The sequence below is a fragment of the Amblyomma maculatum genome, chromosome 2, assembly GCF_055883805.1.
Source record: "Amblyomma maculatum isolate TAMU_Amacu chromosome 2, ASM5588380v1, whole genome shotgun sequence".
NCBI lineage: Eukaryota > Metazoa > Arthropoda > Arachnida > Ixodida > Ixodidae > Amblyomma > Amblyomma maculatum.
The window spans coordinates 31,225,356-31,252,211 of NC_139345.1; the positions used below are offsets into that span (position 1 = coordinate 31,225,356).

Here is a 26,856-nt window from a genome sequence, read left to right on the forward strand (position 1 = left end):
CTCCGATAGATACCATTCTTCCGTACCAAACAGACGAATCTGAGTATACCCCTGGTTCTGAAGCTACCCGACACGCAGAAGAGTGTCGCCAAATTGCCCTGTTTCTCACGATTGAAACCCAGTTCCACCAGATATCCCGCCACGACAACATAATATGACACTGCAATTCTCCTCTAGAAGTCTTGTGTGCCTTTCCAAGTACCACGGCCACTATCGTTCCCTGGAGCGCATCTCTCCTGTCAATTACATCGTGGAACCCTTGACGCCCTCTCCTGATCTTCGCCGACGAGGCCGCAAGACTGCACAAGTCCAGCGCCTTAAGCAATACTACTATCCTGCCATCTTGCCTACGCCGTAAGTCTCCAGGGCAGCTCCTCTTCTCCCCGGTTGCCCTTGCAAAGACGAAGATGAACTTGTCAAGATGAGGAAGAAGATTCTGCGCACTGTCTTCAGTGGCGTCGCTATCACTGCATGTGCTTGGCCTGTCTGCACGCAGACTTCCCGCCGCTGTTTGTCGAGTCCCAGTACCTCTAAGAAACCCTCATCCTACGCTATGCCATTCCGAGCGTGCAATGTGTCTAGTAGCAGATTTGCTTTGCCCACTAGTTTTACTAACTCGGTTCCTTTCAAAAATATGCCCCCATAATCGTCGTTAAACCACAATCTTATAGGAGCTACCAGCTTTCGTAGCATAAAATGTTCAAGCTAACAATAACAACGGCCTTATTAATCGCTACGTATACGCATATATAGTTTTAATTTCCGCTGGAAAACAATTTATTGTGATCATTTGACAGTGATGCTCAGAATATGGTGCGGTAAAGTCCGATAGTGACCTTTGAAAAACCACAGCATTAGGTGTTGGTTAATCAAACATACTGTATACGTAAGCAACGGCTGTGGAATGACCGACAAATGCACCTAACATATGTGGTTTCGTTTCTTACAATTCTAGAAAAGTTCATAGTTCGCTTCATAGCGTTTCATGTCCCAAAGTCACTAGGACTGTGAAGGACGCTCTAGTTAAGGGCCCAGGATGATTTCCACCACCTGTGATATTTTTAAATAGCACTGGCATCGCGTACTACAAGCGCGCCTTGAGTTTTCGAAGCGCCGCCGCTGCGGCCGAGATCGAACACGGATCTGCCGGCTCATTGAGTCCGAGTGCCCTATGGTTTAGAATAGTTGGCAGGACGTTACTTGAATAGCGCAAAGAACAGCATCCTAACAGTGTACTTCTTTTCACGTGCTCGTATTTTCCCCGTTTTAATAAAAACGCAAGTGATTCGCATAAAAAACAGCATCAATGAAACCAGCAGCAATATCAGAACATGCTAATCTGTCTAAAGTAATATAGAATGGCAAGACGTCCCGCAAGCGATGGATAGGTGTGCGTCAGACACGCATTCTTCTACGGCTGCTGCTACTACGAACTGGTCGGTGAAGGGGAGCTGCGCACCAACCTACATCGGCGCCAACCTGTATCGTTGTCCCTAGCGCAAAATGGCTCCAGAAATTGGTGTCCTTGTATGCGGTTATAGGGCTACACTAGTGACGCAACCAAACGTAAGCGCTCATATTTGCGGACTCTGTCATCTGTAAGCAGTAAAGAGGTGGGCGTAAACCACGCATTTGTCTGTCTGTGCATATATGAGAGCTTTTTGAAGAAATTTAAACGTTTATACGAAGCCGCCCACATTCCTGGGAGTTTGTATTGGTTAACTTTGGTTTATGGGGTTTAACGTCCCAAACCGACTCAGGCTATGAAAGACGCCGTAGTGGAGGTCTCCGGAAATTTCGACCACCTGGGCTTCTTTAACGTGCACTGACATCGCACAGCACGCGGGCGCCTTGCTTTTCGCCTTCACCGAAAAGCGGCCGCCGAAGCTGGGATTCGATCCCGCATCCTTGGCACCCCAACGGAGATGGGAGTTTGCCATTCTAAACAAAAAAAAAAAAAAAAAGAAGAAAAAGGACAGAAAGCTCAGAACAGCAACTGAAGGGAGTCCAGCGTGCGCTGCAATACCTCCAATATACGTTTTCTTTCTCACTCATTGAATACTGTTAAGGAGGGAATTCTAAATTTTTGCCTCTCGAACACTAGTACTGTCCATAGCTGAAAGCTCCCAGCTTCAACGAACAAATCTTCAGGGTAACTAATTCTGTTCTGTATCATATGTATGTCCTGATCAGCGTCAGTAAAGGCATCCTGAAACGCACGCAGTGGTAATAGTCTGGCGCCTTTTAGATTTCTTTTCAGGGACAAAAGTTTTATGCGCTCACGAGTGGTCCTATTGCTCGAAAACGATGCGGCAATGCTCGATTGTTAATGTTTTTGTCTCTGTTGCTGCCAATAAAATCGAAACCTCCCCAGTATTATCATGTGCGCATAAAAGACATCGCTTGCACTATCTTGTAAACTTGTGCACTAGCTTGCACTATCTTTAGTTTTGTAGCTGCGCATACCTTCTCTCAGGCTATCACATAGAGCAGCAGAGTTTGTGATTAACATCGAGTTACAGCTCGTCCGCTTTCTGTCTCTCTTCACTGTCTTCGTATTATGGAAACTTTTGCTCCGTTCTAAAGGGGACATTTATTGCTCCCAGTGTTTACCACGGCACGGAGCCGGTGTGTTGTGGTTATGCTGCGAAGAGCACAATTGCTAGTGACCGTCAGCACGTGCTAAGGAGTTTGCAGGAAGGAAACTTTGTACGAGTTTCTTCATGTCGCAGAGCTGACTGTGCTCAAGCAAAAAATCCACTTGACTAAAACCAGGCACCCACCACACATTTTTCTTATAGCAACAACAGATAACGTTTTTCTAAAACGTATTAACAGCCGAAATCGTAACGTTTGAAAGATTTTCTTTGGGTCTTCATTTGCGATAGCTGATCCCAACTGCAGTCTGATCAAGACTGTATAGCCAGTCATTAGAGCAACTGAACTTCAGCGCACTGCAAGATCACTCCTCCAGTTTCTTTAATTCGAGTAGAAAACTCGTTAGCAGACTACCACGAACTTCACCGCGGCGTGCAACAAAAAAAAAAAGAAAAAAATTCAAAACACACTAAAAGAGTCCGTAAGTATTGAAATGACGGCTGATATGACACGCGAACCTAGCCTTTGCTCAGTCCAGTCCTTCTAAAGCCGCGCTCTGGGTTTTTTTAGTTCTTTTCCGCTCGGTTCCAACCACGAAGTTTGTGTTTGCCGCTCCTTATTCCCTCCGAATTCCCTACGGCAAAATCGTGCACCTATGGGGAACCACGCATCGGCGCACCATAACAGGGCTGCTACAGTTTTCACACGTGGCGGAGTGCGAACCGGGCGATGGCCACAGATCGACACCCATGCTCTGCTTTCTTCTCTTGTTTATGGGACGCCGCAGATGCACAGTGGCCGCAAACTTGTGCCTCTCTGCGCGCAAGACGCCCGGCGACAGCTGGTTCGCACCTAAGTTTACGTGCGAGTTCGCTCCCCTTCTCCGCAGTGTTTGCGTTCGCCCGCAGAAGAAAGAAAAGGCGGGTACGCGAGGTCGTTCTTTTTCCTTGCAGCCAGTGATCCAGCACAGCCCTTCTGATACACGGCCTCACAGGCAGTGTTAGTATCGTTTGCTGCGGTTCCGAGGCTGATCTAACCACCACGACGTGACGGGCGTTCAGAGCTCACGGCTTACATCGTTCTTGCCAAAGTTCGGCACGCGTTTTTGCGACTAGGCTCCTTTTATGCCCTAACAGCTGTTTTGAGCATCGAGGGTTGATTGGAGTTCCGTGCTGTTGGCAAGTCAAACCTAACTTTGTTTGAAGTTTTGACGTAGGCTAACGTGAAAAGTCAAAAAAGTGCTGACAGGCTAGCTTCTCTCCAATGTGATTACCTACACCACCATCTTAGAAACTGAAGGGCACGCAACGGCGGGAGGGAGGGAGGGACCTTTTCTATCCCTTGTCACGTACACAAGACTAACGCACTTCCCTCTTCGACGTACGGCTGGCTGAGCGCGACATCGCCATGCCACTTGCCAGCCGCGCTTAATTGTTGACTCATTTAAACGCAGTACGACGAGTCTTATCCAACACCAGTGCAATTTTTCTTCAGTAGCAAATAATTGAAAGAAAAAAAAATGCCTGGCTTCCCGTCGTGTCTTCATAAGCGTAACTTGAGGATGCTAACTGCCATTACACTTTAGCTAGAAATTAATCTCTACATTAAAGAAACTACGAAAAGCTGTTTACTAAAACTTAAAAAAACACATATTCCATCAGTCCTCTCCGCGATGCAACCATTTCTAAGCTACATTCATTAACATTAAACATATCGACGATCGAAAATGACGCGCCTCCTTTCTCAGCCCACTCTGCGCACGCCGGCGTGCAAGAAAAAATGAAGAAAAGAAGTCGCGATGGCACTTACCGCGCCACGTGCCGCCCGCGTCACATGAACAGTGTCTAATGAGCGAACACACCCGGAAAACCCATTTGACTTAAAAGGGATAGGGGGACGCGGCCAGGCGACACCCCGATCCGTTGCTAGCGGTCGACAAGAGCACTTTGCACATAATATTTGTAAATTATAGGCTCCAAGCAGAACTTCTAAATTTAGCACCACTACATTTATTTCATTCAAATATTACCGCAATTATCGTTTCAGGGTTACTTTAAGCGATTACTCTAAACCAGCGGTCTCAAACAAGCGGCCCGTGGAGATGCGGGATTTGATCCGCCGCCTCTGAAAATTTGTGCTTTTGTTCCCAAGGCGCGTGCAAGATTCACATATTGTTAATACAATCAAGACTCGTGCGAAAGTGGTGGCGGCACTCCCATGTAAACCCTCTCCACTCTTTTGTTAATCGTGTTCGTAGCAATCGCCGTACTTCGCGCATGGCAGGCAACACTTTCCACGCGACTTTTGGACCAGATCTAGCGATATTTACGGCGTACCAAGCTGGCAACATTGACCATCCAGACGACTGCGGAAAAAGCGGCAGATCTGGAGAGAGCGCTGGGATTTGCTGGGGAAGATGGACGAATGGATGAGGAACGCGTTCTGATAACAAAAGAGAGGTTAGAGGATTGGTGGAAAAAGTCAAGAGAATAAAGAGAGGAAAAAAAGGGAGGGGGGCAGATACGGGCGAATTAGAAGCTAAAAATGGGGAAGAGATAAATATATTTCTTTTAATTTTTTTGGCTAGGCGGCGCAAGCTGGCGTCCGATACAAAGGGCAGAGCTACTATCATCCATCCATCCAGCTGGTGGAGGCACGCTGAGCTGCGCTGAGGACACGAGTGTGGCGGACGCGTTACACTGTCGATCTTCGTACTGAATGTCATTTGTACGGTGCAACGGAAGAAACGCTGCAACATGTGGTGGCCGAATCCACGGAACTGCAACCTGACGCGATCGCCACTTCGCTGGCGAATGTGCTTGGATGCGACAAGCGTGCGTTGCCTGAGACGACGAAACTTCGCCTGGCGAACTGGTGGCGCTCGGACACGTTGCGGCGCTTTTGATGACTTTGTTTTCGCCACTTGTGTTGACGCCATCGTTGCAACGAACAGAAAATTTATGCATATGGTTTTTTTTTTTTTTCTGGCTTGGTCATGCAGCGCCTCATTGCCCACCCGATACAAAGGGTATGCCATTAATACCATCATCACCATGGAGACCGCGTGCGTCGCAAATCTCAGTACGTGCAATGCGGTGCGTGGGCCTTTTTCACAAAATGCGGCGCCCTCTGGAAGTGGTTGAAAATTCTTTTACTGGTTGAAAACGTCCTTGGGAGGCTCAGCCGAGCGAAATGGTGATGCGTGTTCTTGACAGCTACCGCCATCTGTCGCATACGCCAGTCGCGAATATTAACTGAACATGGCCTCCAAGATCAGCTCCGGCTGCGCCGATCGCAGAGGTCAAGAACTGCGCATGCTCAGCTGGGGTTGGTAGTTTCTTTTCAACCAGGGGAGAGGCGGGCATGCTTGTGAAAAAGAAGGAATCCGCCTTTTTCACAAGTTGGTTTGACAAGTTCAGGCGACTGTGTTTAGGCGATCCTACCTTCTATAGAAGTATGAGGTTGGTCAAGGCGGTGGTGAGCCCTCGCGAACTAATGTCTAATCTTTGTAGAAATACAGCCGGTAATTTATTTACCGGCTGTATTTCTACAAAAATTAGACATCTCGTTCGCGCAGGTGGGGGGATATGCTCATTTCAAGCGGAAAAAAAATAAAAATAGTATCCACCCATGAAACGAAATGCCCGATCCGTTTCGGCGTCTTGTTTTGAACGCGATGGTGGCATTGTGCTGAAACCCGGTGCTTGAGACAGCGGTAGATCGCATGGCGCAGATCGAGCTGCAGCGCGCAGTGTGCTTACTGCACGTACTGGACAAAACAAATGATAGGACGTCATGACAAAGTGTACGGTGATTTCTTTGTCATGACGTCCTGTCATTGGTGATTACGAGTGCCCGCTTGGACGCCAGGAATGGGCCTCGAAACGGCCAACGGTTCCGAGAATCGATCCTGATAGTGATGATAGTTGCCATTGCACGCTTGTCCTGTGTACGTCAGTTTTAGAGCGCAGCTCTGGCGCCCGTTCCATGGGTTTCGCGTCGGTGTCGGCCGCGTCGGCCTCGTAATCAACTCTGCCCCCTTTCAGCCCCCCAGTTCGAGCCGTCGCTTTGAACCTCGCAAGAAGGCGGGGGAGTTACACTCAGCATTGAACGATAGGAGCAGGAGCGCGCGGAGCAACCGGAGCATACGAGGTAAGGAGAGGGAGGGGGGAGGGGGTGTTGCCGGAGGCAGCGCTAGCCGCGACTGAATGATGCCGCTGACGCCGCTAGCGAGTGAAGACAACGTGAATGCGTAGAACATCGTCGCCGCCATGCAGAAAGAGGAGGCGGCGGTGCCCCCCTTCCTCCCCTTTTCCTGCGGGGCGGCGAGGGTGCACTCCGGTTGCCGCAACGCCGACTCGCTATTAGCTCTCACTCGCTTCAGTCAGTTGCTATCTGTTCGTCACGCAACGTTCCTATGAGCCCATGCGCTGCCTCCCGCAACCTCCCGATAACTAAATTGCTCTCTTCATTTCTCCGACCACAAAGCTTCTTTCATGACAGCCAAGAACTGGAGTGTTTCTTGAAGGAATATGCGTGAAAAATTAAAAAAAAAAAGTTGTCTGTAATTGTACATACGTGTCTCGCTCGAAATCTTTTCTTGCCTCAATCTATGGAAAAAGTGAAACAGCTGATGACCTGAGCTTAAATTTCGCATTAGGAAGTAACGTAATCGTGGTCAATTTTTTTATGCTTCCTTGTGTGTTTGTTTATACCGCAGCGTGCAAATTTCATGAAAATTCAACCAACTAAGCCCCATTGCTGCTTTCTTTTCCTTCCGAGTTTCTCTCGCGCGATCCTCCGACGCGCGCACAAGAAATACAATTAACCACGGTGCGCGCAGGAAACGACTCGCGCAGTACATGCTGCGTGTAGTGAAACTATAGTAACGAGGTACGTATACAGCAGGCGAAGCGATATAATACTGTCGTATGTACACCTTTACCGGCCTTGATATCACTCGAATTCTACAAGTGTAGAACAATGCAGTGGTAAGACATTCTTTTTTCTGATCTTTATTGTTGTGCAAGTTTACTTTTCAGTCTTTTGTGCAAGTAAAGTGAAAATAACTAATTTTATTAGCAAACCTCCGCCAACGAGTACAGGCATCCATGGGCGTGTCATGATGGTACTACACGAGTGTAGCATACCCTCCTCGTCGCGTTCTACCCCCCCCCCCCCCCTTGAGATTCAGCAGCTAGCTTTACCACCAGACTTGTCTTCCAATTAAAATCAACTAAACCACCTAGCCACCAGATGGCATTCTTTCTTTGCAGATATAGAGAGAGGTACTGGCCACCTAATTCGTGGGAACGGGAGTGTGTCCATGTGAGCAAAATGTTTTGGTGTCTATTGGTTTATTTGAGCGATATTTATGTTATATTCATTTATGTTTTTGTCCATTTGTTTGTAATGCCGTTGTTTTGTTAAATTCCAGATCCTCTCCCGCAAGGGACAAAATTTTATAGATACGACCCCTCATAGGAATATGAATTTGAGACCCGTGGTAGCTACTAATCAACTGGTCCTACATTTAGGCGTTTCGGTTCCAAGGCTTCAATTTTACACTCCCCGCGTATAGGGCTGCTATATTCATACTTCTTGCACACCATCTGCAGGCCTCAATGTTGCTTCCAGTCATTTTCGACAGACTGCCGCATATGTCGCTCGTTGAATTACAATGGCTACCGGCAAAAACAGCGTTCACCGTCCTCGCCAGAAAGAAGTGTACCTCGCTCGCAGATCTCGCAAGAAATTGCAGGGTGGGTATAACTCCAGTAGAGCCAACCTGAGGGAGGGAGAGAGAGAGGGAGGAGAGAGAAAGCTTGGAGGAGGGAAGCCAAGCTCACGCGTATATCACCCGAAGCCAGCGCAGAGGCGAAGGCGTTGAGCGAAAACGCTGCAGTCGGAGCACCGGCAGGAGTTTTCTCACGCGAAAAACCGGGAGGCGAATAAAATGAGGGTAGCATCCACCAAAAAAGGAGCGAAACAGTGTCGCTTTCGGAGAAGACGGCCACAAAGCAGCAGCTCGTTTCCTGTCTGCCCCGAGTGGAACGGCTCGACAGGAGGCGCCAGTTTCGTCTCCGGTGGTTATCTCCCTCGACGCATGGTGCAGCTTTTTTATATTGGTGCGTATGTGAGCTTTTTCCTGCGCTAAGCGCAGCAATGCCGGGTTGGAGGGCAGCCGTTAGCAATCGGCGGAAGAGTGTGGCTCTGGCTGCGGCGGGAATAAAGCGCACGGCGGCGGCCGGCGCGTGACGCACCGGTCCCAGCGCGATTAGAACCGAATGCGCCAAAAGCACCAAACACCAAACTCCGACCCTTGCACAAGACGGTCACTCCACGCGCGCGTTTCGCCACTGTCTCCTGGCTGCATCAGCCAAGCTGCCATCATTGCGGCCAGGTCGTAAGGCGGGCAGCGGGCGACGCTCGCTGTGTTCGCGCGCTTGCGGCTGTTCGTCTCCCGTAGTACGCACTCGAACCTAGGTCTGCTGCTTATAGTGCATGTATGCCCACTGCGCGAATGCCCTCTATGTGGCGCCCAACTAAGTTCAGCTGCTTTCGGCCGTCCATGCACACTTCGTTTGGTACTGGCCTATTCCAAAACAAATTTACCCTTGCGTAACGAAGAAGCGGCGATATATATATATATATATATATATATATATATATATATATATATATATATATATATATATATATATATATATGGAACACGGCGGCACAACAGAAACAGAACGACATGATGACAGGACGATGAAATATGCTTTAATGGCCAGCGGGCCATTAAAGCATATGAAAGCATATATATATATATATATATATATATATATATATATATATATATATATATATATATATATATCACGCCACCACGTAACAATATATATATATATATATATATATATATATATATATATATATATACACATATATATCGAAGTTTCAATTTCACCAACTTATTTGATGATGAAATGCCAGAATGCAGGGTTAAATATTGATAGCTTTCAGTACAAGCTCAAAGTTCTATATTAATTTTTATAATTTATACAATATAATGAAAAATTTTTAAGTCCCTAAGGACTCGCAATGGTTGCGAGTTCTTCAGGGCAGTTTTCGAAATTTGGCCGAATTTTATGCCTTATGGAGCAAGCCCCTAAATGTCTAAAGCCTCAAATTTGTGTGAAATTAATATAAATGCATCAATATTCAGAGCAAAATGTTTTAACAACAACGTAATTCTTGATGCCATAATACAGGATTAAAAATCAACTTTTTTTGCAGGGCGCTGCTCCTGGAGCAAATTTTGAGATTTCTTAGTAGAACAAGCGCGGCAAGAAAAAATATTTTAATTAACTCTCCTTATAGTGAATGAATGTTATGTAAATTTATTTATTTAAAAATAATGAAAGACAACATTTTAGTCTGCAAGCAGCAGGGCTCCAAACCTGCAACATTTTGAAATGGCAAAAACGACGTTTTCCACCGTCGGTGATTTACGATTTTTTCCGAGAGAACTACTTCATATCATGCAAGACTAAGATCCAAGACTTTTTATTGAGACATTTGCCCATCACATATAAAAATTTCATTGAAAACAAAACATGGTCATGGGACCTTGATTACCCTTCCCATCTGAACACGCCCCACATAGTATATATACATATACATATATACATGTGTGTATGCGCGCGCGTGCGTGTGTGTGCGTGTGTGTGTGAGCGCGCGCACAGCAGAAGTAAAGCGCAAGACTTCTTTCTACATTTATTAATTGGCGACTTCCGAGTTTTTCACACACACACACACGAAACATTACATACGTACATACATACATACATACATACATACATACATACATACATACATACATACATACATACATACATACATACATACATACATACATACATACATACATACATACATACATACATACATACATACATACATACATACATACATACATACATACATACATACATACATACATACATACATACATACATACATACATACATACATACATACATACATACATACATACATACATACGTGGCGCAGTGGTTACGGCGCTTGACTACTGTTCCCAAGGACGCGGGATCGAATCGAATCCCGGCCTCGGCGGCAGCTTTTCCATGGAGGCGAAAAGCAAGGCGCCCGTATGCTGTGCGATGTCAGTGCACGTTAAAGAACCCCAGGTGGTCGAAATTTCCGGAGTCCTCCACTACGGCGTCTCTCATAGCCTGAGTTGCTTTGGGACGTTAAACCCCACAAACCAACCATACATACATACATACATACATACATACATACATACATACATACATACATACATACATACATACATACATACATACATACATACATACATACATACATACATACATACATACATACATACATACATACATACATACATACATACATACATACATACATACATACATACATACATACATACATACATACATACATACATACATACATACATACATACATACATACATACATTGGGAAGTAGGTAGGTAACAACTTTATATCGGAACCCTATAAGGCGGCTAATTTTCGCTTACAAACTGTGATTATCGAATAACACGATTTACAGATGCGAGAGCAGTGCGCGTTCGCGTCGCATAAAATCAGTGGCACCGCTATTTGCATATGTAGCGGACATGACCATCTCCATTGTATTCACAGACTCCCAGTTAATTGACAAGTCAAGTTCTTAAGAGAAGGCGGAACAAAAATAACTCCATAGCATCCAGTAGCACGACTGGGACCACTGTCTCGGGCTGAAACGCGCCTTTCTGGCCGTTCTGCTCATGTATACACTGGACAACCGTACGGCATTGGAGGAAAACCGACATAGAACGCCGTGCAATACAACGCACAGCTCTGCTAGTAATGACATTTACACCACGCTGCGACCGCGTCGTGAATAGTCCGAGGACGATTGGCGCACGTGCTGGTACCAGCTTTCGCTTCATTGCACGAGTTCTTCGCCGACCCATTGAGACTGTCGGGGGTTTGCCGGGAAAATATATGTTGAAAGAGCTGCTACCTCGACATATCCGTGTACTACAACGAGACAGCAGAAGCACTCAGTGTCATTGCGCGAGTCTTCTGGTGCCGAAAATACACTGTGAAAACGGCAATTGCAACTTGCCGTGCTGTTGTAGATCTTTTTCAAGACCATGCCAGTGCAGCTCATTCTTTGAGTCCAGCCCCATAAAATTGATGGTGGCTCAACTCGATTAAGCCTGAATATGAGTAGCGAAAGCTACCAAACAAATTGTTTACAAAGTCCTACTCGAATGTTCTTGCCGCCGATGCACTGTCTGAGAACCGTATACGGTGTGATCAGCGATTCGACGCGTCTTCTTGGCGTCTTTAGAACCTTTTTGCTCCATTTGACCGGCTACTCCCGCGCAGGGGGTGGGTTGACTGGATTCGGTCTCACTGCAGGAAGCATGTAAACGCTGTCGGGTTCAGTCGGAGCACAATGGGAGAGGAGAACAGTAAGGAAAACGCTTCGCCGGGGAAAAACCGGAATTAGGTGCCGTCTGCTAGTTATTCTCCTCGACGCGAAGTGCCGCCGTAATCACCGCTCGTCCAGAGCCGGTTCTGCGCTCGTCGGGTCGGATTCATGTAAACTCGGTAGGAACGAGTCCACTCAACTCAGCTCCTCAACTTGACTCCCGCGGTCGGGTCCATGTAAACAGGGCTACAGACTCCTTTCCTTGGCACTCTTTCCATTTTCTCTCTTTGTTCCCCTCTCCACGTGTGGGGTAGCCAACTGGGCATCGCTGGTTAACCTCCCTGCCTTTCTATTCCATTTTCTCCCTCACCTTATTTTTCTCCTGCCTCCTGCCACCTTCCTCTCTTCCTCTTTTTCTTTCCTTGTTCTGTGGTTCGGAGCAGCTAGTTGCCATGAATACGGCGCATACGCTGTTGTGACTAGCCACCCTTACCCGAAATTAATGCGCCGCTGACTAGCCTAGTGTAGCATTCGCCTCAAAAGATGACTTCCACAAGCTGGAAGTGCCTGTGTAAATGCGCGCGTGCGTAAAGACGTAATTGGTACGTAAATTACCGGTTGAAGCTGGAAAAGAAGAGGTTTCACACGCGCTACTTTGATCTTGATTTTATAACCATGGCATCATTGATCACGCATGGGTAACACAGTGCTTCAAGTGCGAAGAGGTCTGCGTGACTGTGCCCATAATAACATCATTACAACAGCATGCGTGGGTTATGATACTTCGTTGTCAACGAAGGTCGAGGAGAATGTAGTGGTTTCATACCATTTTTTTTTTTTGCATTTCTTGTTTGCTTCACGTCCTCGCCAGCTCGTACTGTAATTAGTCATTCACGCGAGCTGATGTCGCGACATGAATGGAATCGGACTAATGGAAATGTGATGTACCAACCATAGGTTTACACTTACCTTCCATCCACTCCTCACCAACAAACTAAAGACTCAAGGCTCGAGTAACTGCTCCTTCGAAGAAGCGTGCCGGAAAAGGAGGCCTCAATTATCATCTCGAAATTTTCAACTCACGCACTGCGCATCTGTCGCTCAGTGTATTTATACGATCACGCTTTGAATACACATTCTGTTGTTAGTCAGCGCTCGTGTTGTGTCTACTTCCTTGTCCCGTCTCTTGCGATATTTTCTTCTACCATGACCACATGAACATAATTTCATATTCGTATTTAAAGCAGCGCGTGGTTATAAAACATCAGGTGGACGCTTAATTTCTGCCATACGGGCTTCTGGTGATAACGCTTTTGATCCTCTGTAATTATGCACATACGCATTCGCCTACACTCGTAAGATACCACTTAACGTGAAAGACAACCCGGCCTACGTATACAGCACCTCTTGTTGCCCACGCGTACAAGCGTTCCTTGCTTGCCCTTGCCGGTAGCGTGTCTGAATCGCAAACAAAAAGTTGTAGGTTCTTATTCGTCCTATAGCCTAATATGTTTGTTTTTCTTTAGGCGAGATCTTTTACTTTATATGCCTTAAATCACGCGAGACATGCGACGACCTTTAATTTGCACTGCAAGTGGCATGTTTTAGCCACTTTCATTCTGCGCGTGACCCACGTTATAGTGATCGTCGTCAGGTGTTTAAAATTCCCTTGCAATATCCCGTGGCTGTGTCATCGTGACTATCTCAAGATATCAGCGTTATTTGCTCACTGTCAACAGCTTCAATGCCAGCTTTTCCGCGACGTGATATACTAAGCCATCACGTGAATCAGCTAAGCCTCTAGGTGCTGTGAGTGAGCAGTTACACCTGTAAAAAGACCAAGAGCCCGGGCATTGCTATTCAGCGCAGGCCTACAATCAGTATTCAGATTACTCAACTACGAATAGTCAGGCATGAATATTAGCAGGAAATACCTCAGCGACATCAAATAATCGGACGATACTGCCCCAGGCTACACCAACTCACATCACTGTATGATTCCGCCGCAGCGCATTTGTGGTTAGGCGTCGGCCTGATTAGCGATCGGGTTTCAATTCCTTTCGCCACCGTCGCATTTTCGTGGAGGCAATGCGCCGGAGGTGCCCGTATTTGAGGTGTTCTAAATTAGCCCCCAGCCGCTCACACCGAGAGCTCCCGAAGGTTAGCGCACGTCATGCAATGCAGTTTTAAGGATACAAGCGTTTTATAAGTCCATAATATGAAGCCATACAGCGCTCGTGGAATGCGGGTTCTAGTTAGACATTTACACATGCCGACTTCCAGGTACATGATAATAACCTTATTAGTGAGGGTATAATGAACGCTTAACAACAAAAATCTTGTTCTCGGGAGGCAGTCGTGGTAATGTAAAGAACTGGCTGACGTTATAATGGTGTGACAGACACCACTCGAGTTTGCATACATCAATACTAAATGATACATGTCTAGCGGAAACGGCCGGATCCGAGTATGTATATTTAGAGTTTTACTTCTTTTAAGCGAAGACTTTAGTCCGCCCTTCCGTAGTTATAGGACGGCATGTGCTTCATATGGCCTTGAACGTGCCTAGCAGTGCGTGCCGTCCATTCCGCTTACTTCTTCGCACGTACTCTTCTGGTAGTCTTCTTCTGCTGCTGCTTCGTTTCTTCAACATCGCACGCCTGTTTCCGCTTGTTCTCCACACACCTGGAACACTTAATTCGTACCGGTGCATATCTCCGCAGATATACTACATTGCCTTACACAATGCCACACAGCCTTCCAGTCCCCCGCCTACTCTTTTCCGCCACTGCTACCGCTGGCCATCTGGCTCGCGTCCTGGGATCTACCCGTTTCAAAACGCCCTCGACAACTTCGTGTCCTCTAGACCTGGCTGAGGTGTCCTTGAGATTCGTAGAAATATATGCAGAAGTCGCGCGTTTTCACTTTGTCTACTTAGGTTCAGCTATTACTGAGACGGGATGCCCCGGTGCGATCCCCGCCGCGGCGGCCACGCTTTGATGTAAGGAAGCACAAGACGTGCGTGTACTATGCGATATAAGTGCACAGTGAAGAATCCCAGGCGGCGAAAATTATTCGAAGCCCTCCACTACGGCTCTCCAAACTTAGTCGTTTTGGAGAGCTAAACCCCCATAAAACATAAACTACAAGCATGGAACATAAACCAACCTGTCGAAACACATTTTCGAGCTTCTAATTAATGCGCCCGGAGCGAATACTTACACAAACCTGACAACAGCTGCCGTTTCACTAAGATTGTTACAGTCTTTGGCCATAGACAGTGAGAAGAAAGAAATATTCGGAACAATTTTTAAAGAACCGTTTCTGTCGCAAATACTTGAGATTGTTGCCTGCACTTGTGTGTGATGTGTTACGTGAAATAAACAGGACCTTCAGGCAAGCTTTACCACTCAATACTGATCCTCTTGTGCTACAAGAAGCAGGGTACTTTGTTTTTTCAATGAGTGATCTGAGAAAAAGTTTCCCAAAGTTCCTCTCGGCCAAGGCCGTCTAGAGCCTCGCAGCGTTTGATGGCGAGAGGGCCCCTCTTGACGCGCGCTGCGGCCTGCTATGCGATTCGATGTGCGCCGTCAATTTCCGTCGCAACTGCGACCTGCGGGCCGCGCAGCTCGTTAAACCTTCACCGAGACGAACCGATTAACGCCGACAACTGCCATTGGGGTGCCTGGGGATCCCGGGAGAGCCGCGCGGCTCGCGTGCCATCAGAGGCGCGCGCGCTGCCATCCACGCGCAAAGCAGGCACATAAACTGAGACGTGTTCCGGAATGGCCGCCTATCAGTTAACGAATTACGTCGCCGCGTTCATTTATCGGCCGGAGCGGGGAAGGAGAGGAGAGGAACGTGCACTACGTCCCGAGTGCGCCTCGTAAAGGGCCGACGAGCACACGCAGGTCACGGGCGCAGGGCGAGACACCGGAGGCCGAAGGGAGGCCTCACAATGCGCCACTTTTTTCCGAAAGGGTACGGAGAGAAAGCTAGAAAACCTGACAAGAGTTGAATCGGGGAAGTTTGCACCTTCATTTTACACGCTTAGCGCTGTTACCAGAAGCACCAGAATCACCGACTCCCTTGTCAGTTGAGAACATTGCATGTAAGCGTGGCTTCACCGCTTCAATGTTCGTCTCTTCAACAAAGCGCAGCAAGTGCGCCTAATCTTCGATTTTCTTTTTTTTTTTTCTTGTTTTAGTGAGCACCCAGTATTGTTGCAGAGAGTATTGTGAACGAAGGAAGCGGAAGCGGAGGGAGGAAGGAGAGAGAGAGAGAACAGGCATCCTTATGCATTCCCATAACGAGCTTCATTTGCACGACACCACGGGAAATGGATTCTCGCAAGCAGTTTCTCGCGCAGCTATTTACTCTTATAGTTACGAGATCATTTGCTCATCAAGAGCATTGAAAGAACACTTACTGAGCCTGTCTTCTTTCCCGAAACTGGCCAGAAGAGTAGTTTGATGGGGATGAATAATTGAATTTATTTTCGCTGGAAACATGTACAGCTTTTCCTAAAAGTACACATCTCGAGGTTTTCTCCAGCGTGCCTCGTTTAGCATTCTTCAGCGAACATATACTCTCGAAAGCGGAGTGCCTCATGTCACCAACTGCACCAAAGTTTGGGCTGCTTGATGTGCGACGAAGACAAACTGCTTAGAAAAAATCCTCCTGGACTGTATATATTTGAAGGATACGGCGCACATCATGGACAACGTAGTTTAAAAGTGAAACATTTCACGAAAGCAGACGAGGAAAAAAAAAAGGGCGTTTAAATTATGCCGGACAAAGCCTCACCCCCCGGATGGGAAACACTCTAGGTTCTCCACTAGGCCATCGTAGAGGCTAATACAGAAGTTGCAACTGTACTTTGCACCACTTGCAGGTAATGAATTGGGAAGACAATGCAATCAATTACATTACATAAATTCAAGTGATAAGTACTGCAGCATACACAAACAGTTTTCTCAAAACGAAGGTAACATCGAATAGCAGCAAAATAATCGTAGGATTAAAGGAGATCAAAAACCGACAATAGCATAGCATCATAACCATATTTTTATTCATTCCCTGTTACTGTAAATTCCTTTTAGCTGAATCTTACAGGAACGGTTTTAAGGGTCTGCAGAAGTTCAATGTAAATGCATTCCCATTAGCGTGCAAGAAAGCTTAGTGAATACTGAAAAATATCCAACCTATATCAAATGTATTTGAAAAGGAGAGAAAGAAATGCGTGTATTAACTTATCACAATAATATATTATGCCCAACCGAAAAAAAAATACAAGCACAAGAAGTGAAACAGTATTTTGACATATTCACGTTATCACAGATTCTTATTTGTACATGACACGATAAAAGAATGGCAAACACTTTAACGATAACATCACCATGCATTTTTACCACCAATTTCATAAAAAAAATTCAGCTGTGGTCTATATGACCACCACCTGGTCGAAGGCGCTGCAGTCACAAGCAACACATCGGAAAAGCAAAATAGCACGCATTATTTATGCAGAAATATTACTGTAGTGGGAGCTGATTCTCTTGCCGGCTTTTAGGGAGGGCTAAAGTAAATGAATAATCCTACATTAGAATAGACTTTATGCTTGCTGTGCAGTATGAATTACGAAAATGACAAGCGATGATGCATCGCACAACTCCTCAGTGTATGAATACCAATCTCCGACAGCATCTGTGACGGCGAGTCGGTGCCTATATGTGTTGCAGATAAAAGGTGCGGCATTTCGCTGAAATGTTTGGAGCATATAGTAATGTGACTTTGAGTGAACGAAAAGCGGGCCACGTTCGCACATTCTAAGCAAAGATGTATGAAAATTTTATTAGCCGCTAGTTAAAAGCTTGGCTTCCTTTTCAGAGTATTGTAGAGCCCGTTTAAAAAACATGAACTTTCGCATCGTACAAAAAAGACATATCGACATTTTCACAACTCGAGCTACGTTGCAGCTGACTCGCCCTACGCTAGTCGTAATAACCTTAAGTGGGTTGCATCCATTACAAGATCAAATTATGGCCGTCTAAATGAAAAAATGAGTTCAAAGATATCAGAACTATTGCTATTCAAATTTAGGGCTTCAATTAGCAAATCAAAGTAGCCTGGTGCATACGTTGTGCTGCCCTTTTCAACACGACATTGCTCTGTGGCGATTTTTTCGAGTAGCCCCTATTTTTTTCTTTTTTTCAGATTTACAGCTGTAGCGCCCTTACCTGAGCTCGTGAATTACCTTCCTTGGTTGCTTGCTGGGCGTGCCCCTTTGTCTAGGCTCCATCTCCAGCTTGCTGAGCACTTCCGTTAGCCGGGCTCGTAGGGGTGCGAAAATAGTGTTCGAACGTTACGTGCTGCGCTTAAATCGATCCAGCTACTATCTCGGTTTACCAGCCAATTCGCTGTTGCCACGGCGCAAACTTTTTATTTCCTTTCTGTTTTTCTTTTTCTGTTTAGCTGTCTGCTGTAGTCTCGATAGCAGGTTCTTTTTGGCTAGAGAGCCCGAAAATCTAGCATTCTAACTTGGAGATACGCTCCGCATTCAGCTGCTTATCCGCTATGCGGCTGCGTCTTGAAATCAACGTTCATAGGCGCTTTCTGTGCTGAGTAAATGTCATCTCGCAAAACAAAATAATAATTTTAAGTTTTATACTACACAGATGACCCAAAACTAGGTAAGAACTTTCTTTATTACATACACTATCCAAAACAACAAAAACTTAGACACTCTGTATGTGGGGAACGGGGGGGGGGGGGGGGGGGGGGTACGCGCACGCGTGAAAATTGTAACTTTAGTCCAACATCCCCCCTTAAGGAGACAGACTGCCTGCATCAAACAGCGCATAACCTGTTCCTCGAACTGTAATTAGATTTTATAAATGCTGACCGGGTCCTCTGGGCACAGTTCGTGGAATCCGAGGCCATTGTGGGCAAGGCACGTCATTATACCTTTGTCGTCTACTTTGTCAAATGTCTACACGCATTTTAAAGTGCTATATTGGCAAATTTGATTTGAAGTGAGTGGCGTATGATGAACCATATCATGATCAGATAACCCTTCAAGGATGTCCAAGTTCTTTTTTTTTTTAAATGATCGTTTACGAACACATGATGTAAGGTAGTGCTGGAAGCACAGGCAGGCTTAAAGTGAAGTTAAAGGTAAACAGAAAACTCGTCGATTTCCGCTTACTTTAGATGGATTCAAAAAGTTCGCGTTTCGAAGGTTGATGCCCCTGCTAATGATATTATTATAATGGTGATATTATAATATCATATGATAAGGATGATATTGTAGCGCTTCCCAGCATGTGATTGTCCATGCACTATAGAAAAGCTATTTAAATAATGCACTTGGGCTTGTGAGGGTTTGTACACTTCGCCGACGTATAGACATAGCTGTGGCTTAAGTGAATCTTAAAATAATCTGCTTCTACACCAGGGACGCCTGGTATCACTGGATAGAATATCCCTTTCTTCAAGAGCACAGCAAAAGTAGCCCCCTCCACCAATATTTTTTTTTAAGGCAATCTTTTCCTATTACCTGTTCGGAAAAGAAATATGATAGTACGAACGAAGCGTTCTATTGAGTGAGGTAAGGTCAGACGAGCAAACTCCTTTTACTACCAGATAACCATTCTTAATGGTTCGCGGAACAGATAGTATGACAAAGAAAAGATGTTGCCGATATAACGGTAACGAGCTCGCCACTGCAGTGCTCTGCGCCCCACATGCTTGAAGCAGAATTAAAGACACCAACACTCCACTGCAAATCCAACGCTCCTGCACCCGAAAGCGATCACACATTCCTATGCTTTCAGCACTAGCTGGAGGTGGTTTTGTGGAGCGTCGCTTCAGCGCCGGCGATTTCGTTCCCAATTAAATCTTCGTACACCAACTCTAGGTTGCAGGTCGGTGCAGCCCCACAAAAAGCAGGGACTTCAAAACGGCGTTCTCACGTCAGTTTACCATCACATTTTCAACGTCACGATTTCCGCGAACTGCAGCCAACTGGAATGAAATCCCCCCCGCCCCATATCACAGTCATTTCCAGGCCAATCTTCGACGCATACCGTTGCGTGCAAGCAGCACGAAACCTTACTCACTCCTTGATATCACCCCTCATTTCATTACCTTAAACATCTCTCGGCTGAATTTCGGAAGAAACAAGATGAAAGAAAACAAAAAAAAAATATGCGTACAATAGCAGCTTTATCCCGTAATACTTATTTTCACATGTTACTTCTTCTGCTCTCCTTTCACCAGAGCTTGCTTCCGAGTGTGACATCGCAACTGGCAGCTAGCAGGCAATACCTGTCGCGGCCCATGGAATAAAGTGCGGGTCCTCCAAAGCGCTGCTCCAGAAGCGACCGTGATGTGCTCCGGCGCTTACCTTCCCTCTGTCGATAGGACAACCAAAAGTTGCGACCATTCGGATCCCAGCACAGCGAGAGAATTGAACAGTGACAGTCGCCGATGCCTAGAGAGATGCGCGCTAATAGCTCAAAATAATACAAGCGGAAAAAGCGGTGAAACAAACTTGCCGCTGTGTACGCGCAGCAGCTGCGCGTCCTTTCCGCGGTGCCTGACGCGAGTGAGTGAGCGACCGCAGGCATCAACAATGGCGTCGAGAATCGCGTCCAAATGTCGAGGAACTGGCGATCTTTCGGGGACCCTGACCTTTGAAAAGCGCGGCCGCGCGTCGTCGTCAGCAGCCGTGCGGGGGACACTCGCAGGATGTTCGTCGACGCGACGTGCGCTTGGCCGTCCACGCATGCGGACACGAGGGAGCCTGCGACGATTCCCTGGGCAGCCGCCTCACTTCCGGCATCCGACGATTTATCCAATGGTGTGTACATGCTTACGTAGATGACATACTGTATACCTGGTGGCTTTGTACGGGTATTTGTGCACTCCGCGTTCTGATAGCCTATAATGGTGCCCTCAAAAATATACATATAATTGCAAGGCGCCTATGCTGAAAAGTCTCTAACTACATTGGACTCGAAACGTAGTGGTCGGAATTTATTGGCGCAGTATCGCAGCATCGCAAATAGGCCATATATATATTTTTTTTTTCAGAATGCATGAAATGAAATTAAACTTTACCCCTAATATTGCCTTCGATTTTTTTTTTATTTTTTTTATGACAGCACCATGCCTCCATATCGTCCTCGCTGCTTGGAGTACGTTGGCTGAATATACCCGGCGTACTTGTCAGCACGTGGTGTGTTATCATGTAGAAACTAAATGTGAACCTCGCGACTTCGGTTCATGTCGATGAAACTACTATGTCTTCATTTACACTTCAATGAGCTGTGGGCACTCTGCTAAAGTGAGCACAATTAGCAGCATCCTTATTTCAACCCAGACGGCAAAAGTACTCCGTGCTTTGCGGGTCCGTTGCTGCCGCCTGCCTCGCCCGGGCAAAAAGGTATGCATTCTGAACAAGGTGTAGGTATAAGCAACTACGTACAAGACTGCCACATATCTGTTGTATGTTCGTGTATGAATCTGCAAGAAGTATGGGAAGGAGGAACACGGGGTTTAGGAATGCGGCGCGTGAGAGGGATTGGGTGCCATGCTGCGATATTGACAGCCGAAGGGGGGCAGACGAGGATTAAACTCAGAGGTAGCCCGGTGTTTACCCTGCTTCTTCTATGTTTTTGATGCCGAAACTCGGGAGGGTAATGCGAGCTCCTCCATTGATCCTTCCTCGAGGTTGCAAGAGGAACGCCAACGACCCTCCAAGAAGATACCAGGAGCTCCACCAGCGAATCCCACCGGAAAGAGGCGAAGACGACTTCAGCGAGACACCATGAACCGCATCAAAAGTAAAGCTCGTCATTCAACAAGTTTTTCAGACCCGGCTCTGCCATGAGGCAAGTGAACTACTGAAATCGAACGAAGGGATTATTCTTGACTTAAAGCTCATTCACGCCAGACTGAAATTTACTAACGACAGTTTACGCTTGTTAAATGACAAGATGCAGGCATTTAGAGTCAGTAACATCTGTGAAGAAGACACAACATCTGTACAAGAGTATAGGGAAACTGCCACACGGACAATGATGCTCTTTTGCCACCACATCAAGGACCTTCAGTCTCCTGCTCCTGCTGCCCAAAGCCATTGTTTTAGGAAGGCAGCGGTTGAGCTCACTGCAACAGCTGCATTGTCTACGAAAGCAGGTTTACTGAATAGTTTGTCTGGATCACCTATCAACTCAACCGCCTGTTCTGTCATTGAGCTTCAAAAGAGGCAAGTTGTAAATGCCCCGTTTTTACCCCGATGCCTGACTCCGTTTATTCGTGTCAACTTCAAAGGCATTATCGGAAGATCCCCAGTACACCGAGACATCGCGAGGAATCATTGATGAGTGATGATTTTAGGTGGACCCAGAGTGATGTCATACATTGAGGAACATACTTTTGTAAGTGACGTATTGCAGCGATGGACCGAACCAGACGAGGCTCTCCCAGAATAAAGAAAGCGTAGAGCCAGTCATGCACGTTGCAAGATTTACAAGCAAGATTATTTTCGGACCGCTAATGAAAGAAATTTCGAACGAGCATAACATATTGATCCTTTACCTGATCACATACCCAAGGAGTGAGCATCCAAATGAATTCAGAAGCCAACAACAGAGAACATTCGAAATGCATTCAGTGCCTTTAAGCAAGACAAGAAGGAACGCGAACAGTGGAGAGCCTCTCTCAAAGAGCTCAGAAGGGCAACTTGTGAGACGAATATGCGAAAGGAAGATGTCTCCACAGTGTTTCCAGCTACCGTGCCGACCTCTGTAAACCCTACAAAGCATACGGAGGTGAAAACAAAACAGATCGTCTCCGGTGTGATTGCGCAAACGAAAGAGCAGAGTCGTAATGCTGCAACTACTTGTGTAGTGTGCAAGGTTGATGAAGAAAGAGTACGAACCATCGAACAGTCTGAAATAATGGCGGCCACTGTTTCACAAGCATAGAAAGAAAGAAATGCCACTACGCAGAAAACGAACACGGTGGAAACCCAGAGTGTTGTGCTACGTCAAGAGTGTGTGAGTTGAGTCAGAGTGTTGACGTCAAGGCTATGCATATAGAACTTCGAGGTGCAGATGTGACCTTCCAGCGTAGGACTCACCGTTTTATGCACATGAACAAAATCAATGCCGATTATGCTTACAGTGAAGTGTGACGAAACCATAACAAGACATTCATGCCAGGGAGCAGACCTCCAACATACAGATGTCATCCAAGGAGCTCAGTGAACTCTTTTCTCACAGTACCATGTCACTTGGAAGCAGAGAAAGTGGTGTCACAGCCGATACATGGAGAAGTATTGATTTGGTCCCAGCCCAACAAAATTGGAACCTCTGGACATCGTGCAATATTGACAAGGGCCCATGGCTACGTTGACGCAAGCAGATCAGCAGTTATCTTTAGCAGTTACAACCGTCAAATTAACCACAACGAGGAATTGAACCAGATGATAGACGATGATGGCACAATCAACTTCCGGTCTAAAATTCTAACGACAGCATCTTGAGTGCCGTGTTGCCACATTGACACCCGTGGGGACAGACGGAGATTCAACTCGGTCAGAGGCGGCCTTGTGTTTGCTCTGCTTGTTCTATAACATCATCTGCCCCACGGCCGTGGCGCAGTGGTAGATATTCGGAATTATCAGAGCCCTCCACTATAACGTCCCACATAGCCTGAGGTACGCTTGGACACTAAACCTTATAAATCAACCATACCAACGTCGTCCTCTGACCTTGAAAACTTACTCGTCCAGAGAACCTGAACCGTTTTTCTTCGTCAGTAGCCAGCGGGATAGGTAATGCGCAACTCTATCTGGCTAAACGAGACCAAGCTGGTCAGTGCCAATCTGCTATGCCTGAAATGAAGTGCTGATTCTTGATAGCGCATTTTGCTCGTGGTATATGTGCGTCTTTGCGAAGTACTGTTTCAACTAGGTAGCGTTAATGGTCCCGCTCTGTGGAATATACGGCGCTGTCGGCGTTGTGAACGACAAATAACCAGCATGATCGCATGACATGACATCGGGGGCGGTACGAAAATCGATCCCGACAGCCTGATTTCCAGTCACACATACTACTCGAGGCCACACAGGCACTATGTAGGGCTTGGTTAAAGCCGATCTTTATATCTGTGCCGCCTTGTCTTGCACGTAATAAGATAACAGATGATTGTATGCTAATGAGTATCTGGGAGGCGATAGAGCGGAAAATTCGAGGATTTAAGTAAACGAAGTTCCCGAAGGGAAGATTTTATGATGTCGCGCCATGCCCTTAGTGTCGTCGAAATTTTACTTCGGTTTCCCGCAAACTTTTTGTCAGCATGAACCCGCATCTGTATTTATCAACTATATAAAGCAGGAAACCAACGCGCCTTTTAGTGTGCAGCTTGCTTGTACTGTGTTACTGCAGTAGTCGAATGCCGTCAAAGCTTGCGCTAGCTCTGCATTGGTAAGTTTATATGGCGTTTGACATCTATTTGCTTTTAGAGCTACTCCGCATCTGCGAAAAAAGTATAGTGCTTCAAAGCAAACGTCGTTCCTTAAGCACTCGAACAGATGGACATCGTGGAGGTATATATATATAATAAAAGTGTCGGGCAGGTGAGATTGGGATCGTAGTTTCTTTACTACGTGCCTGAGAGAAAAAGCAGATAATGCTTTAGAAAATACTAGAAAAAGGAATCCCCGAGCGAGGGCAAATAGTAGTCAGCGGTATTTATGACGAACAAGGCGAATGCGTCGCAGTAACTGTCAAGGAACTTTGTGCCCGCCTGAATGAACACAAAGGACTATTCCAGCAATAAAGAAATGCATGCTGCCAGGCATTCAGATTAACTAGGCAGCTGCCAGTGGCTAGCCGATTACCGGCTGTACAGAGTCCGAAATATATTTGTTGAGGCAGGCTATATTACCAAAGATGTCGCCACCCCATTCATTACCCCATTTCAAAAAGCATTTCTTTATTGTTAGGAAGTATTATTCAATTATTATTCGGTCGCACATCAAATTGTCTATATCAGTTTGTTGATCAGCCATAAACGTGTCCTGTCCACCTTTTGTTTATTTGTTTTTCTTTCACAGGAAGAATGAAGATGAATGAAGAATGAAGATTGCGTTGGGTTATGCCATATAATTTATTATTCGTATTCACTCCCAGGATGGCCCCATCTTCTTCTTGTTGACAGGGACATGTGATCGAAGCAAGTTTCCGATGGTGTAAAATGGGATAGTCCGATAAAGGTGCCGCAGCTGCAGGCATTGCAAATTGCAATTGAAACACTCATTTTCTTTAGTTATGGTTGATTTTTGGTGCGGCACTCTCTTCTTTAGATTTTTTTTTTTTTGTTAGGAGATCTAAATATTTATGTTTACGGGGTGATTTATAGGCTATATATAGCAAGGAGGCTGCGAAAACGGGCATTTTATGCAAATTACAAGGCGTCTTTCGCTTACGCAGCAGTTTACAAGATTTTGAATCGGAACAATTAAAATAAAACATGACAGACCGAGTCTGTACTGTTACGATAAATATTTCTTCGACATTCACAAGAAAGCTGCGATCACATTCACACCAATCTCGATATGCCATACAGCCTTCGATTTGGCGACATTTATTAGAGCGAATTGCCGCTTTCATTAGCCCAAGTTTTCCATGTTTAATTTTTATTAATGCAACACTTGAACACTCTGGGCACGCTATATAAGAAACAGCATCAGTTCTGCTATTTTGTGAAACCGGTTCTAACATCAAACTTATATAATTAATGCAAACGTCAAAAGCAAACTCCCGCAAGGCCCCCGCGTCAACATGATGCAAAGTACGTTTATAGCTGTCAATCTGCAACATAAGTTTCAGAATACATGAATAATTTAGCAAGAATTAAGGCATGTTTCTATTTCGAAGTGAATGAAGCTCATTCATCTGTTTTAAACATCCAGTATGCTCTATTTACGCACTCATTTCACAGAAATTAGACTCGAACAGCGTTCAGGTCCACTTTCAGATGCTTTTTTATTATTATTTAAGGTCTGCAAGGTTGACCTAGCCAGCTATGACTAGTCTAACAGTCAGTTTTTATGACCGTCCACTGCCACTAGTGCAAAAGTTGCGATTGTTGACAAACGATAATTGCATTTTGGCAACACAATATTATAACATACTGCGTGGGTAAGAAACCAGGGCACTGCCGACTGGCACGTGGCTCCGGGCCTGTTGTCATGACACCCATCACATGACTGGTAAACTCTGGTTCTCTGCTCACACAGAGGCTCTTTAATGTTAATTACTCGCGAGGAGAACTCATCGCGGAAGAGCTTAATTGCGCAGACACTGCGAACTTTCATTGTATTGCATCGTTCACCTTCCAGTGCAGAACGGCCCTTGCCTCGTTAGGCCCATTGTGTACGCTCGATGCCTCAAAATCGTGTTGAATGATTTACCGCCACGTTTATTTAAAATAGATTAGGCTTCCAATCGAAACTTAATAAGGGGCTTTCATACTGCGGGCGATTATGCAATAATGCTTGACTGTGAGAAGATTCACGTCATGTGTAGCTAAGAACATTCTTTCGAAGTTAAGGCCTTGTCTAAGCTATTTGCTAGGTTATTTGCCTTTGAAGAAAGGAGTTGACTATACTAATCCTTCGTGTTCCTACAAAAGAACTAGCACTTGCCATAAAACCTTCTCCGCTGCAAACGGCTCTGTCATTACGGTCGCCGTAATTTCGTGTGATT

At 45.9% G+C, this 26,856-nt stretch overlaps 1 protein-coding gene across 5 annotated transcripts in view; it reads left to right on the forward strand.

Moving 5' to 3' along the window:
• LOC146198282 (parathyroid hormone/parathyroid hormone-related peptide receptor-like) overlaps positions 1-26,856 on the forward strand; it is a 350,560-nt gene that overhangs the window by 165,360 nt on the left and 158,344 nt on the right. Inside the window, exon 1 of one of the 5 annotated variants that reach the window (XM_084593695.1) lies at positions 6,673-6,750. The exons of 2 other annotated variants lie outside the window; for them this stretch is intronic. Coding sequence is in view for 2 of the 3 variants with exons in the window: in XM_084593692.1 (XP_084449818.1) it covers positions 20,709-20,936 (228 nt within the window). In the remaining variant the exon portion in view is untranslated. Of the gene's footprint in view, positions 1-6,672; positions 6,751-20,535; positions 20,937-26,856 lie in introns of those variants that run through there. 2 more of the 5 variants (XM_084593692.1, XM_084593691.1) reach the window with 2 other exon arrangements.